General features: G+C 31.8%; 1 protein-coding gene across 1 annotated transcript; it reads left to right on the top strand.

Moving 5' to 3' along the window:
- Window positions 1-6704: 6704 nt before the first annotated feature.
- On the top strand, window positions 6705-7721 carry LOC131616692 (uncharacterized). Its single transcript, XM_058888103.1, has 2 exons — window positions 6705-7243; window positions 7354-7721. The coding sequence occupies exons 1-2, from the start codon at window positions 7052-7054 to the stop codon at window positions 7423-7425; spliced, it is 264 nt and encodes an 87-aa protein (XP_058744086.1). The 5' UTR covers window positions 6705-7051; the 3' UTR covers window positions 7426-7721.
- Window positions 7722-16429: the final 8708 nt, after the last annotated feature.

The raw sequence follows: 16429 nt of genomic DNA, 5'->3' as shown, positions 1-16429 counted from the left end.
TTCACGGAAGGAAGATTATGGACTGTATTGGTTTGGCTTCGGAAGCTTTCAATTTGCTCGATACCAAGGCTTGGTGTGGGAATATTGCTATTAAAGTGGACATATCAAAAGCTTTTGACACTCTTAGATGGGATTTCTTGATTAAAGTGCTGCATAATTTCGGTTTTAATGGTAAATTTTGTTCTTGGATTTTAAGCATCCTTCATTCTGCTCATCTCTCTGTTAATATCAATGGTACTCTCAAAGGCTATTTCACATGTTCTCGTGGAGTTCGTCAAGGAGATCCGCTTTCTCCGCTTCTGTTCTGTATCACGGAAGAAGTGTTGAGTAGGAAATTAAATATTCTTGTTGATTTGAAGCAGCTTGAGCTAACAAAAGGGCCACATAATGCCACTGTCCCGTCACATATTTTATATGCTGATGACATATTTCTTTTTTGCAAAGGCAAGTTCTCAAACATCAAAGTCATTACCAATGCTTTGGATGATTACGCGGTTGTCTCGGGTCAGTTTGTTAATTATAGCAAATCTTGCCTTTTTTGTGGCGCCATGTCGGATTCTAGACGGAATATTTTGTCGGAGATGTCGGGTTTTAAGGTAGGGGCTGCTCCTTTGGTTTATTTAGGGGTGCCGATTTTCAAAGGCAAACCTAAGGCGGTGTTTTTGCGACCTATTGCTGATAAAGTCATTAACAAGTTGGCCTCTTGGAAAGGTTCATTATTATCTTTTGCCGGTAGAGTGGAGCTTGTGAAATCGGTTATTCAGAGTATGTTAATTCATAGTATGACTATTTATGCGTGGCCTATATCGCTTCTTAGAGACATTGAGCGGGCGATAAAACGTTTTATATGGAGTGGAGATTCTTCTAAAAGTAAAGTCATTACAGTTTCGTGGATGAAAATGTGCATTCCTTTAGCCGAAGGCGGTCTAGGTCTCAGATCTCTTGTCAAACTTAATGAAGCTTATAACCTGAAGCTTGCGTGGGACTGTCTTAATTCGGTGGATTCTTGGGCTGTTTTGTTAAGACAACGAACTTTTAGAAACGGTAAATTCATCAACCATCACATTTTTTCATCTATATGGTCTAGTATCAAAACAGAGTTGAGCACTGCTTTGGAGAATTCGGTTTGGTGTTTGGGTAATGGTAAATCTATAAGCCTTTGGTTTGATAGTTGGTGCGGGGATCCTTTGCATCTTGAGGTGCCTGACATGATTTCTTTGGTGGACCATAAAGTGATTAACATTATTGCGAACGGTAATTGGGATTTTTCTCTTTCTTCTTCTCCCATCCCTTTACCGCTTCAGCTGCGGATTCAAAATTTTCATATTCCCCATGATCTTAGAGAGGATTCAAGGGTTTGGCTGCATTCTTCAAACGGCGAGCTAACTCCAAAAATGTGTTACGATTTCAAGAGACCTAGAGGTATTCTTTTAGATTGGTGGCGTTGGATTTGGTCCAAATCAATTCCTCCTTCAAAATCGTGTATGGTTTGGAAATTATTGCACAATAAGATAGCCACAGACGATCAATGGAAACGAAGAGGTTTTGCTTTCCCGTCTAGGAGTGATCTTTGTAAAGAAGAAGAAGAAACTTCTCACCACTTGTTTTTTCTCTGCAAGTTTGCTTCTCAGATTTGGGCTTGGGTCGGTTTGATGCTTCGGCTTAATGATTCGATCCATAGTTGGGAAGATGTGAAAAAGATCTTCAACAAGAAGGCAGCAGGTCAGTGTAAAGCATTACATGGTGCTGTTATTATTTTTGTTTTTAATATCATTTGGCAGGCTCGAAACAAGGTACGATTCCAAAACATTAGCACTAGTGTTTCTTATTACATCTCCTGTATTTTGGATGCGGTCACCATAGCTGGAAATAGCACGGCTGGATCTCACTTGAATATGCAGGATTTCATAATTCTAAAGAGTTTCCGTGAAATCATCCGGCCTCCCCGAGCTCCGCGAATTGTTGAGGTTATTTGGAAACCCCCTCCTAGGAGTTGGGTTAAAATCAATTGTGATGGGGCTTCTGTTGCTCCTTCGGGAAACTCTGCTTGTGGTGGGATTGTGCGTAATAGTGAGGGTGGGTTTCTTGGTGCGTTTGCCATTCGGTTAGGTATTTCTTCTTCGCTCATTGCCGAACTTTCCGGTGCGATGTTTGCAATAGAGTTCGCCCATGAGAATAACTGGAAATATCTTTGGTTGGAAACAGATTCAATGGCGGTTGTCAAGGCTTTCAAGTCTCCGTTTTTGGTTCCTTGGCGTATTAGGAACCGTTGGTTAAACTATATAAATATAGTTTTTAACTGGAATTTTATAGTCTCTCATATATATAGAGAAGGCAACAGTTGTGCTGATGCTTTTGCTAACTTAGGTCTTAGTTTAATTGATCCTACTTATTATTCTTCTATTCTTGAGAATATTCGTGAAGATTTTGTAAAGAATCGGCTCGTTTTGCCATTCTTTAGGTTCGTCTCTTATTGATAGGGTTTCGGTTTATGTCCCCCCTATCGCTTTTGTATCAATCTTCGTTATTTTAATATAGCTTCATTTAAAAAAACTACTAAAACTCATAATTCATCGACATCCGGTTATTAAAACACAATATTAGTGTGTACAGAATCCAAGACAAGTTCATAAGTCATTTAAAAACAGTTAATACATGGTTGTTAATATCTTAAGGGTTCTATTAATTTGTGCCCCAAGGACATATGTTAATGATACTTCAATTAAAAAACCCTATTTGGTGAGTATTCCTTAAAAAATAATATAAATTAAATTAATCTAGCATGATAATATTTATGATTTCACTAGTACAAATAAACCAATATAATTTTAAAATTTACACCCGATTTACTAAAAACGGGTGTAAATAAGAATTTTAGTGGCAATTTTGTAAATAAAATGTCACTTTTGCATTATCTGGTTATAATATACACCCTTTTTCTTAAAAACGGGTTTAAATTAAAAAAATTATTATAATCAAATTTAAATTACACCTTTTAAACTAAAAAACGGGTATAAATTTATTAAATAAAAAAAATTGTTTAATTTTATAACTGGCAAACTAAAACTCTTTAATAACATAATTTATTAAAATATAAAAAAACAAAATAGTTTTTCATCGCATCGCATGCATATCCATTTTCACTGAACTTCATCGCATCGCATGCATACCGAACCCATTTTTCAATCTAACTCTGAACTTCATCGCTTTAACTGATCAAAATAGTTTTTCATCGCATCGAGTTGCTTCTGTGAACTTCGTCGAAATCCTTTCTCTTCGCGTTCGCTCAACTTCCTGTGACGGCTGAAAAGGGCTTCGCTCATTGAAACGAAGCTCTCTTCTTCTCCAACACCGCACCGCTCATTTGCTCACACAAACTGAGAGGAAACCATTTCGCAGTGACGACAACGAAGCTGAGAAGAAACCGTTTCTGACGACATTGTTAAGGAAGAATTAGGGGTTTTATACTTTGAGCGACATTGGTAGCTGAAGAATTAAGGTTTATACTCATAAATTAGTTCCTATTGCTTGATTTTGTTTGAAATGAATTTTGTTTGTGTGAACTTGTTTTTCTTTTTCTGTGACATTGCTTGATTAGATAGTTCTTCAGACTTTATAATTGTACTCTTTGTGATGTTCTTACTTGAAATTCTTCTTTGTTTTGGTGTTTTGACTATATATGAAGGCTGGAAGGGAGAAGGTGCGAGATAGAGAAGAACCTGCAGAGAAAGTGTAGACTCAGAAGGGGTTTACTCAAGCATGGTTCGTTTAGTTTTGAAAGGCAGGTCTGAATCTGTGACTTAATTTATTATATATCATTTGAAGCATCATATGAGTTTGAGAGTTTGTTTCAATCCTATATCTTTGTTGTTGTTGATTTTGTTTTCACTTAATAGCTCATTGTTGCTTCTAGTTTTTCTTCGGAAAATGAATATTTAGTTTTGAGTTCATTGAGGAATACATGACCTATGAGTTTTGACAAGGGGAGATTATATGTTAGAGGAACTCGATTATGTATGCTTATTCTGAGAATGTTTTTTTGAAGAGAGTTATGGTTTGTTTAAGAGGCTTATAATTGGTGATGAAGGTTTGGTGCCTAATGGTATTACGATGGTGACAGTGATACCTTTGTGTGCTTCACAAGGTGAAGTTAAATTGAGGATGATGCTTCATGGTTTGGCTTTGAAACTTGGCCTTGTTGGAGATGTCAAGGTGAGTAATTCTCTCATAGATATGTATTCGAAATGCGGTTACTTATGTGAGTAATCCTTTTAATGAGAGATTCTGGCTTGGATGTTACGGAGCCAGTACTGGGCCCATAAATTTCTGCAATGGAGAGAGATGTAAATACAAATTCGGTTAGTTCATCTAGTCTTGATTCATGTCATAAAGTTGATAATTCGTCGAAACCCACATCCTCTAGATGTAAGCAATGTGAGACTCATCAAGCATAGGGTAATCTGCCACAAACAGAACTCTAGCTCCTGTGCTCATTGCTTACACTGAAAAGGTATGTTGATTATACCCATGCATATAGATTGTGTTAATTCTTCTATTAGGGTTTTGTTAGTTTGTTGTTTTGGTGCATTTAGTTACAATCGTATTAACTCCTTACATTCAATTTTGTTCCTTTCTGTTTGATGAATTACCTAAGCTGACATGATTTTGTAATACTCACTATTTATTTTTAAAAATAAAATAGTACTTTTTGTTGAATCACAATTATGTACAGGTTCAACCACCGGGAGTTTCTTGGAACTTAGAGCCACGAACTTCCCCAAAAGACCAGTTCCAGGTAGTCAAATTTCTGGTGCAAGGTTCTGTCTGAATATGTTCAAGGTATATTGCTAACTTTACACATGCTAGTTTTGAACTTCTTTAGTACATCTAGACTGTTTAGAATCATTCATTTCAAGCAGTGCTCGGCATATGCATTAAGTTTTGTTGTCAGTTTAATCTATTTGAAATTTGCAGTTTACCTTTTGTATGACTGAGTAGTAATCCCCCCACCCCCCTGTTGAGAAACTTATGGATTATGTTTTGCTTATAACACAAAAATCAGCATCGGACATGCCTATATGATGTATATTCTTTCTCATGTCTTAAGGTTTATGCTTTGTGTAAGTTACATATTTGTTCTCACATTGCCAGAGGTTTTAAAATAAAACGATCCTCCATTAATCCATTCACTGCAAAGACTATGTATGTATTATATTTTTCGCTGTCCAATTAACTTTTCAGCCTGATAATGTTACAATGGACTAGTGGTTCCATATGATTAGGAAATGCGGTATAGTCTTGCCTTAAGTTGTTTTGAGTGTAGAATAGATGGTAGATTCTTGCCTTAAATGTTTTGGGGATGTGTGGAGAAGACCTAAGGAATCACCAATTAGAAGAGCAGACCAATTGGAGGGTGGTCTCATTCTGATACATAGAGGTAGAGGGATAAAAGAGAAAAACTTTTGGTCAAATCAGTTAGAGTTACATGATCTATCGTTGGACTTAATTCATGAAAGGATACTATGGTGTTGTTTGGTTCGTGTAAATGACCTGCCTAGTGGAAAAAGGCTTTTTTGGTTGATTTATAAAATTTGTAATGCTAGTCTAAAATCTGTATTTTTTTTCTACTTTATCCTTTTATCTTTCACCAGATGTCTTATTTTGCTTTGGAGTCATGGACCTTGGAATTTTATGACGTTCAAACTTGTTTATCAAAGTATTATAACTTTGGAGTTTGGTGATATGCAGCTGATCAGTGTCTTAACTAAAAATATTTTCACTTTTCTTGGATGCAGCTGTTATAATTCCTAAATCTCCATTTAGTAATTTTTAGTTTGTATGTGGTAACTGGTGATGTAGGTTTGAAGTATGGATGTAATTTCTCATTTCAATTTAACGAATATTATATAACTTTATTCTGATATTGTCTCTTGAATGAAATAACTCAATGATTTACTTGTGTGATATTGTATATTTTCTTAATGTTCTTCTGTGAAAAAAGTATTTTGGATGGGTTCAAAGGGCGAAGTTGGGGAGAGTAACAGGGCTAAAGCTTCAGCTGGTATTTCGTTCACCTAATCAATGGGAATAAGTTAACACTAAGTTTTGCTATTGAATCTTAAGATCTTAGAACATGGAAATGGTTGAGAGTTCACGTTGAGATATAACATAGCCTAATGCCAGGATGGTCTTGAAATAATGCATTATTTACTGGTATATCAGCTTTCAGATCTCTAATATAGCTGACACATATCTAGTATGGGTATGTGATATTTTGAATGTTATCATTGCACTTCACTAGATTGTGTAACTTCATTGGGAGTCTTGAAAGTGCTTAAAAGTATTCTACTGGCAGTTGAAGGAGGGCAACCTTGTGCTACAAAGCTCCTATGAAAAAGCAATATTCCTTAAGGAGCCTCAACAAGAAAAAATATATTGCTAGAAATCTTATGAATGTTGTTGAGCTCGAAGATTTGTTTGTGATACAATACTTACGAGTTTCTTCTAAAATGATAAAGTAAATTAATGGTTTTTGTTTTATACAAAAGGAAAAAGTAAAGTATCACTAGTTTTTTTGATGAGGTTGCTTTCTGAACTTTACCTTTGACGACTTCTGTTCTTTTCTCGTTTAATGTGGTATGTTCAATTTACTTGTTTATTTTGATGTGAGTATGTTGTTGATTGTTGCTTAGCGTTTTTACTTTTAATTGAGTGGGCCTAGACTTGTTGATAGCATTTGATGCTCCTCATTACAAGATTTTGGTCTTTAAAGCTAAGCATATAGCCCTGTTTTCCTGGTAAAACATTTTCTTCTGAAATAAATTATGACCAATTTTGGAGTATTTATTTTTCAAGTTGACATTGATAGTGTGCAAAAAATTTGTTTCACTGACTCCTAATATGAAATGTTCTAGGTTTTAGAGACCACTCAGTGTACAAAGGTCGTCAAGTATTTTTATATAAAAGAGCTCAGATATTTGTAGTAGATTTATGGGGTGCATTTAATGGCCAAGGATATGGCGAGTTTAAAGACATCAGCTCTCTGACCATAATGGCTGACTATATAGTCCCAGCCGTTCTTCAACAGCTTGGCATTTTAAAATTCAGTCCAAAACTTGCCAGTACTATTGAAGCCAGTGGTGAAATATGTCCGGGGACTGAGGAGGAAGTTGAACTTCGAGCTTGCTCTATACATGCTGTGGAGAAAATGAGGGAGCTGATAAGTGTAAAATCAGGAAGACAGGTGAGTACTTTTATTTGATAGTATTGTCTCCTTGTTGTTATACCTATGTTCAATGTATATGGAGAAAATGACTGTCTTTATGACTGAAATCTGGTATTATCTTATTTCAGGTGCTCAGTGTAGAGCTGGATCTTTGGCTTTGGGCTTCTGGAATTGAGACTGAATCTCTGAAGCACCGCTGAACACTTTGAATATATTATTCTGATCCAGTGTTTGATCTTAGTAATTTGTGTTTAGGCTTAATCCAGTGTTTGATCTTAGTAATTTGTGTCCGACCTTGTCTCTTGATGCTTTTTTATTCTATAATTTGTGTATCACCAAATGCACTAAGTGAGGAATACTTGTATGTTTTCTTTCTTACAGGTCCCTGCATCTAATCCAGAAGCAAACTGTGGCTACTTTAAATGGGCTACTTCAAAGTCTAAGAATAAATAAATTGGGATTGGAAACAACTTTAATTCAGCCGTCAATGCTCCATCTCAGCATCTTATAATTATTACTTTTTTTGTTCTTTCCTTTCCTTTTCTTTTTCCTTTTCTTATTTGTTTAAGAAATGTAGAATTTTGGATTTTGTTTTTAGTTTATATAACTAAGTTATCTCTATGAGAAAGAGGAAACGATAATAAATTAATGGGTTTAACATTGTTGTGTAGATACTCATATTGTAGCTCACTCAAGGAATAGGTCTTCTAAGACAACTAGTGATTTTGATAGTCCTCGTTCTGTGTTTCTTGAACGGGCATTTTCGTCACATTCTCGGAGGGGCACTATCAACGGCTCGGTATGGTTACCATTGATACATGTGGCTCTTTCTTGTAATAATTTCTTGTGTCTTGTTTTTTTGCATACAGAAAACAATTGCTTCTCCAGGACGTGGTATTTTGGCCATGGATGAATCCAATGCTACATGTGGAAAGCGGTTGGATTCAATTGGATTATATAATTTTTATGTGTATGATTTTATAATACTTGAAATATTATGACTGTACATGATTTTGTATACTTTTTGGTTAATATTAAAAATATTTTGACTTAGTTAAAATATGATTTTTATGTGTATGATTTTATAGTATTTACAATATTATGACTGAAAATAAAATATAACTAAATGGTGTTTATGAAATAGGGTGTAAATAGATATAATTGTTCATTCATAAATGGCGTATTTACACCCGATTTTTACTAAAATAGGGGGTAATTAAGAACATATTTACACCCGATATTTATTAAAATAGGGTGTAATTAAAACATAATTAAGCCCAATTACACCCGATATTTATTAAAATAGGGTGTAATTAAAACATAATTAAGTCCAATTACACCCGATTTTTATTAAAATAAGGTGTAATTAAAACATAATTAAGCCAATTTACACCCGATTTTTATTAAAACAGGGTGTAATTAAAACGTAATTATGCCCAATTACACCCGATTTTAATTAAAATAGGGTGTAATTGAAAACGTAATTACGCCCAATTACACCCGATTTTTATTAAAACAGGGTGTAATTAAAAACATAATTACGCCCAATTACACCCGATTTTTGTTAAAAATAACGGGTGTAAATTCGTTAGACATTTCTCACCCTGTGGATATACACCCGATTTTTATTAAAAATAATGGGTGTAAATTTAATAAAAAACGGGTGTAAATTAACATTTTTATACTAGTGTTTGTTTTCTAATATCATTGGAATCCTACATGCTATTGACGTGATGAAGAAGTCTATGTTAATGGAAAGCCAAAAAAAATCCTCATATATATATGTTATGGTCCCCAATATACCATACACATACAGTATACATTTTCTACCCATCTGAAGAGTAATCAAGGCATTAGGAGTACGGTTGAGGAAGAACCATACAAGTCATCAGGTGTTCGTTATTTATCTTCTAATTTTCAGGATTACCTCCAACATAAATTTTCTCAATAGATCCAAGTATTCCTGCAATCTCTTTTCTCATATATTAACATGTCGTAGATCCTATATTTATATACATGTTTGTATTATTTATTCTATTTCGCACTAAAGTATATTGCATAATATGTAGAACATCTATATGTGATTAATTATTATTGATTTAATTCTATCAAGTGGTATCAAAGTCTCGTTGGCTCGGTGGGGGAGCGGAAGTAAATCTTAGTGTGAATCAAGGCTAGTGATGTGGGTGACTCACACTTGTGGGGGAGATTGAGTTTCATGCACGTGTGAAAGTGCTAAAGTCCCACATCGACTAGTAGTGGAGGAAATGAGGGATTTATAAGAGATGTGACTCAAACCCCTATTTACTTAAAATTTTGGGTAAATGTGTGGTTTTAAGGTCTCTTGTAACCATTGACGTTTGTTTCATTGACATTTTTGGACCTCGCTCCCCAGACTTTTCCAACAAGTGATATTAAAGAAAGTCTTCAGGTTAAGTTTATTGAGATTTGTCCACTAAAGTTCAATTTTTTTGTGAATATGTGATTATGAAATATATATTTGAAATCCATAGTTGTGTGAATTTTATTTTACAAGACATGAATTTTTATGATAATATTAGGGGATGTTTTCTTTGAAATATACATTATTTAATATATATTATGCTAAATATATTTGGAATCACATATATGGTTGTAATCGATGATTGAGAATCATAATATCTTTTCTTTAAAAAAATTAATTTTCAATACTTTATTTGTTCCTTGAGAGAGTATATATATATATATATATATATATATATATATATATATATATATATATATATATATATATATATATATATATATATATATATATATATATATATATATATATATATATATATATATATAAGGAAAGATAAATATTGAATTTAAATTTTATTTTGGTGATTTGATTCTTGATTTTGAATTTAAAAAAAGGTTTTATTATCAAATTTTTTATTTTATTTTTTCATTATTGTTTTGTCTTTCCATTTGATTCACATGACATTTTCACATGAATTTATATTTTGAGAGATAAGAAAATATTAATTTGTTTAATATATATTTAGTTATTATATATTATTTAAGGAGATTTTTGAATATTTTGAATGTCTCTCAAAATTATAAGGTAAATCTAAAGATTTGATTCTTTAAATTTGGGATACTTTAGATATGATAACACGAAAATACATAGCATATTCGGCTCGATTAACATAAATTAAGTTACCATTTTTACTTGATTATATTGCATTATGTGCTATCTTAAGTATGTTTTCAGATGTCTATGTTACACATGGCCTGCATGAGAAAGGAGGAAAATATGAGCCAAAAACCAAAAAGTAGCAGAGAACAGCAGAAAAATTCTATGACAGAAGACTGTGACGCTCGTCACAGTCTTCATGCCGGTCGCCACAGATCAAAGGGAAGTGTGCCCCTCGGCACACATTGTGTAACGAACGACACAACCTATGTAACAGTTACTAAGGCTTTTCCCATGTAAGAAGAGCTACGTCCTATATTTTCTCACACAACCAATTCTCCCGGATTCTACTCCATAACTCCTAGATTTTCTGAAGGGCAGGAGAGGACAAGGAATATAAAAGCAGAGCAGTTACCAACAGAAACTCTCTCTCTCTCTCTCTCTCTCTCTCTCTCTCTCTCTCTCTCTCTCTCTCTCTCTCTCTCTCTCTCTCTCGTTCATTTTGCTAATTTTTCCAAGTTCATAGCTCTTTTATTTTTCCTAGTTTCTTAAGCAGTTAAATAACTTCAAATAGCAATAGATTCCTACATCGGGAAGCTATTGCCACCATTAGTTTAGGTTCTATTTTCCGTTTGATTTATATTCTCCGTGAAGAAAATCCTGCCGACATTTTGCGGAGGATTGCTTTGGCACTTGAAGCTTATCATAAAATCCAAATTTCCTTTATAAATTCCAGGTTCTAATTTTATATGCATATTTACTGTTTTATACTTAACCATCATGCTTGAGATATTGTTTGTTTATTGTTATTATTATTTTGTGTTGGTATTCGAAAGCTTGTCCGACTAATTTCATTGATACCGGTATGTAAAGTCACATGACTAAAGGGGTTCGGTAATAATTTGGCATAAACATTCACTAAATACTTTTCTGGTTCTGGTTTCCATAATTAATATTAAGACTATTTTGTTACGAAAGTAAAAGACAAACGAAGGTTAAAATCAACACTACGAGAGTTTGAGATTTTAATCGGATAGTGGTAATCAAACATTAATTCTAAATACATCGAGAGCGCTTTAGGGTTAATCAGATTCTATTTATTTTTCAAAAAGTATATTCAGATTTTAAATGAGACATTGAGAGCAAGCGTTTAGATATGATAATATAATCCGAATCAATAAATACGAGAGTGTGAGATAAAGGTTTTAAATCAATAGCTTCTGCTGAAGGAGTGTTTTAATAAAAATAACGCCAATGACACACTAAATCCCTGAAGTCCGGCGTATTGCATACCGACATCTCTCCTTTGATTATTTAATTTAAAAATATATTTAATTTCCGTTTCCCTCTAAACCAAAGAAGACCATAGCTTTAGCTTACATAGTAACATTAGATCGTATTAAATTGATTACCAGTTCCTGTGGATTTGATATCTTTTAAAACTACGTGATTAGACTGTGCGCTTGTAGTTAGTATCTAGGTAGACTCAAAGTCGCGATCAAGATTTTATAATTGATTTTGTTGACTTTAAAATAATATATGTAAAAAATTATATGGTGTATATGTGAATTTGTTTGACATTTATTTTGGATATATAAATATTTAATATTTATTTGATTTGAAATTATACATATTTAGCAAGATATGTTATTTGAATTTATTGTGATTAAGTTTTATACAATAATATATTATTATTTAATCAAGCAATTTGTATAAATTCATAAAACTTATGTTTTATTGTGAGTTTGTTCTCACAGTTAGTGTCACTAAGTAAACATATGATTATGAGGAATGCGACAAACTTACGAATCCGACCTACATTTTATGGGTAGTGCCTTGTAAATTTAAGATCCTTTCCCATTTAATTTTTCAATTTCTAGTAATTTTGAATGAGTTGGTTGAAATAACAAGTTGCAAAAGTAACCTCTGCTGCATATATTAGATCCAGATGAAATTACAAAAGATGTAGCATGAAATTGTTCATGCGAGTTGTTATAGCCTGCCAAAAGGAAGACACCTTTTGGTCGGATAATTGCATTACTGTGATGGTGATTATGTGATAATTATTAAGTTTTTTTACAGTACTTATTACCAATGTTCAATCATTACATTGAGAGTACAGCTTGCAGTTAATTCTTGACAATCTAAGATTGTGGATTAATGGTGTGTTTGGTATTTTATTTTTCTCTTATAAATTTATAATTATAAATGTGATTTTGATTGTTTTTATAATAATTTATTAACGTGCCTAATAAAGTCGTGTGAACGTAAAATCATGAAAATATTCAGTGAATTGCATTCACACCTATAATGGTAAATATTTGACGATTATAAGGATTTATTGTTTATCAATATTAATTGTCACTATTTGAATCATTGTAACAAAATATCACTAACAATTGATGTTATTGTCAAAAGAATTGACATGAATGATGCACTTGGTATTTTGGTGAGTAAATAATTATGTTCTCAATAAATTAATATAGTTTATGTATTTGCAAAATAAGTTAGATTTTGATTTTAAAAAATTTTAACTTTTAGGAATAAAATATGAACATTATATTTTTGGATCTAGACCTTACATGATAATGGAGAAATTCAAATTCTCCCACAATTTAGTATATTTAAAGTGAGACTAAAGTTTAAAAGTGAGTACACTCCAAATTACATAGTTCTATGATTTTAAAGCTTTGAAATTCAGAGACATTAGAGGTGTTATTTAAGATGACAAACATTTCGTCATATTATCTTTGCTTAAATTCTAGTGCTTCTAAAACAATAAAGCGAAAGACAAACTCTCATTGGACCGGTAAATTTTCATTAAGATTATTAAGCAAAGAAAATACCATAAGTGTATTATGAAACTATTTAATTTTGCTAAAGCGCTATAGTTTGGTCAATTAGGTGACTTTGCCGAAAATTTAGCATATGGTATGCATATAGTGATACCACAATATTTCATAAGGTAATTGTCTCGTTTGGTTTTGAGATATCTATTATGAAAATTATTGGGTTTTAAAAGTTCGGTGGGAGTAAGTTTATGTTCCTATTTTAATGTGTCGATTTTATTTAATTTCTCTCAGTAATGATATATGATTGTTTTGTGAAACCTAGAAATCTCTAACAAAAGTTTAGCGATAAAAGATCTTAGACACATCTCTTTTGTATTAGGTATTTAGATACTTATTATCAAGGTATCATCCGATTAACACAAATATATATATATATATATATATATATATATATATATATATATATATATATATATATATATATATATATATATATAAAGTTGAAAATAAAATTAGCATGAAAGATAATAAACTAGAGTAGTCATAATTATCAACGAGACTACTAAGGATATATTGTAACATACTCCCTCCGGTCTCATATATAAGCAAATTTACAAAAAGCTCACATTTAAGAAGAATGTCTCAGTCCATTTAACTTTTACACTCTTTCTAGTGACATTGAATGTAATAATTATAAATTTATTCGGCTTATATTTAAGACTATAAATTTTTTTTGTTGCTTATATTTGAGACCGGAGGGAGTAAGTTAGTATGATATTGTTTCAACAAATATTTTATAATGTTCATTGACTTATAACTTATTGTTGTTGAAGGATGGAACATATAAATAGAAACGTTATGCCAGGTGACTTACCAATTAAAGATTTGACAACTAAGATCTTTAATATGGTTGTTGCCACTAATGATGTCTTAGATTAGTAGGAGTTTCTCTTCTTTTATGTTCTATTGTTGGGTTTGATAAATAAACAAACTATGTTATGATTTTCTGCAGAAATAAAGTTTATTATGTTATTACTGTGACAACCAGTTCTGTATCATTTGTGCAAATATTAAATTTGAAAACTTTAGTTTGATTTCAATAAAGACTTCAGATGAACCAATTGAAAATATACATGATTCAAAGATCACAGCACATGAAATTTCTACGTCACTCCTCCATATCGATCTATGTCATCAAATTTATTGATGTGGTGGTCGTCGATGTTCTGTTACGTTATACATCAGTGACGATAGTCGCGGTGGTCTCATTATTGATGTATAAGGTGCACCAAATTGTAAAATTGAAATGTAAATATAAATAACATTCGGATGTGTGCCCAAAGAATTGTGATATAATTATTTATAAATATATTGTTCAAGTGGAAAATTGTTAGAATATTTTATAATTAAATATTTTTTAATTATCATATTTCGATGATTATTATTATGTAGGCATGTATATTTTTAATTGTATTAGCTATTTATCAAATCAAGAGATTTAATTGATTAAGTGGTTAAATAAATTTTAAAAGGCTAATTAGATTCCTATTTAATAGTTAATTAATTAATTAATTGGATATAAACTCTCATATTAGTGTATGCCAGAATGACCCATTTCGATAATAGGAACCTAATTGGTCATCTCCCAATAAATATATATAGGCTATAGACCCCAACATAGGCCGTATACATCTTATCCACATCTAAAGAGTATTTAAGGCATTAGCAGTACCGGTTGAGAAAGAACCTTACAAGCTGTTAGGTGTTCATTGTTTGTCTTCTAACTTTTAGGATAACCACCAATAAAAACTTTCTCAATAAATTCAAATATTTTTACAATCTCTTTTCTCAGATACTAACATGTCCTATTATCTATTCTATTTTACACTAAAATATATTATATAATATATAAAACAAGTATATGTGATCAATTATTATTGATTTAATTCCAACGTATCTCCAACAAAATTCTAACAATAATATATTTGTTTAATATATATCGTCTAAACAACACCAATTGAGTTACAATCTCACTCATAAGGATGAATTATTATATAATTCAAAAAAATTAAATATATGGCTAAAATTTTTTTTTGAAGATAGTGGTGCAAAACAAGAATTTTTTACAAAACTACCATCTTTTTCCATTTTAAATATCAAACTACCAATTTTTCCAAATAAATTCCAAATACTATTTTTTCAAAAAAAAAAATATATTTAGAAGTGCATCCGCCAATTGAATGGGCGGATCCTTCTATTTTATTTTATTTTTTAATTTCCCTACGAATTTTCTTGCGAAGACTAACTTGTATGGAATTTCCTACAGATTTTTCTACGAAAATTGGTTTCTGCAAAACTTCATACGAAATTTCCTGCTAATTTTATATGAGTATAATTTCGCAGGAAAATTTGCAGACATTTCTCTAAGAAAATCCGCAGGTAATTAACAAATAAATTTGAAAAAAAATAATATAGTGTCCACCAAAGGAACGTACAGTGTAAAAAAAGAATTCTGAAAAAATTTGAGATGTATTTTTAGATAATAAATTGAAAATGAATGGTAGTTTGGTAAAAAATTCGCAAAACAATGTTAGGAACACGTCAGCTTTGTAGGTATAGCAACTTACATGAAATGACCAATAAGAAATCGAAAACGAAGCACCTTTCTGCAAGTGTTAACATCAATTTTATGTCCCATCGTGTTGTTTTTTTCAGAACGACTACCTTTTATAGTATCTTGGTTTTTTTAATCAACAATGCCTCTTATGGTGTGATGGTAATCTAATCTTATATAGGATCACGCTGCCTATTGTAGACCGGCTAGGGAAAGGCAAAAGAAATGGGAAGGAATAGTAGTTTGTGTAGCATCAACCTAGCATAATCATGTTAATCAAAGCATGTGCACTTGAATGAAATATTAAGTTCAATATTGATGCATAACTTTTGAGAATTTTGCAACAATATATATATATATATATATATATATATATATATATATATATATATATATATATATATATATATATATATATATATATACACACACACACAAACTACCGGTCCTTTTAAAATTGTATATCAAACTATTGAAATTTGGAAAAAAAGATATACACTAACAGTCTAAAATAGTTTTACACTGTCAGTCAATGACGATTACGAATCAGGACAAGTCAGACTGAAAATTTAAAAAAAAATTTGTATGACAAGCCAGAACATTATATTCTAATTGGATGACAGTGTAAAACATTT

The sequence above is a fragment of the Vicia villosa genome, linkage group LG7 (assembly GCF_029867415.1).
Source record: "Vicia villosa cultivar HV-30 ecotype Madison, WI linkage group LG7, Vvil1.0, whole genome shotgun sequence".
Classification (NCBI taxonomy): Eukaryota; Viridiplantae; Streptophyta; class Magnoliopsida; order Fabales; family Fabaceae; genus Vicia; species Vicia villosa.
Note: the sequence above shows the minus strand (reverse complement) of the source record. Positions and strands in the feature narration are given on the sequence as shown.

Bases quoted from the DNA above. Each gene is read 5' to 3' on its own strand.
- LOC131616692 (XM_058888103.1), top strand. From the start codon at position 7,052: ATGGCTGACTATATAGTCCCAGCCGTTCTTCAACAGCTTGGCATTTTA. The intron at 7,244-7,353 runs GTGAGTACTTTT...ATCTTATTTCAG, and splicing joins GTGTAAAATCAGGAAGACAG to GTGCTCAGTGTAGAGCTGGA.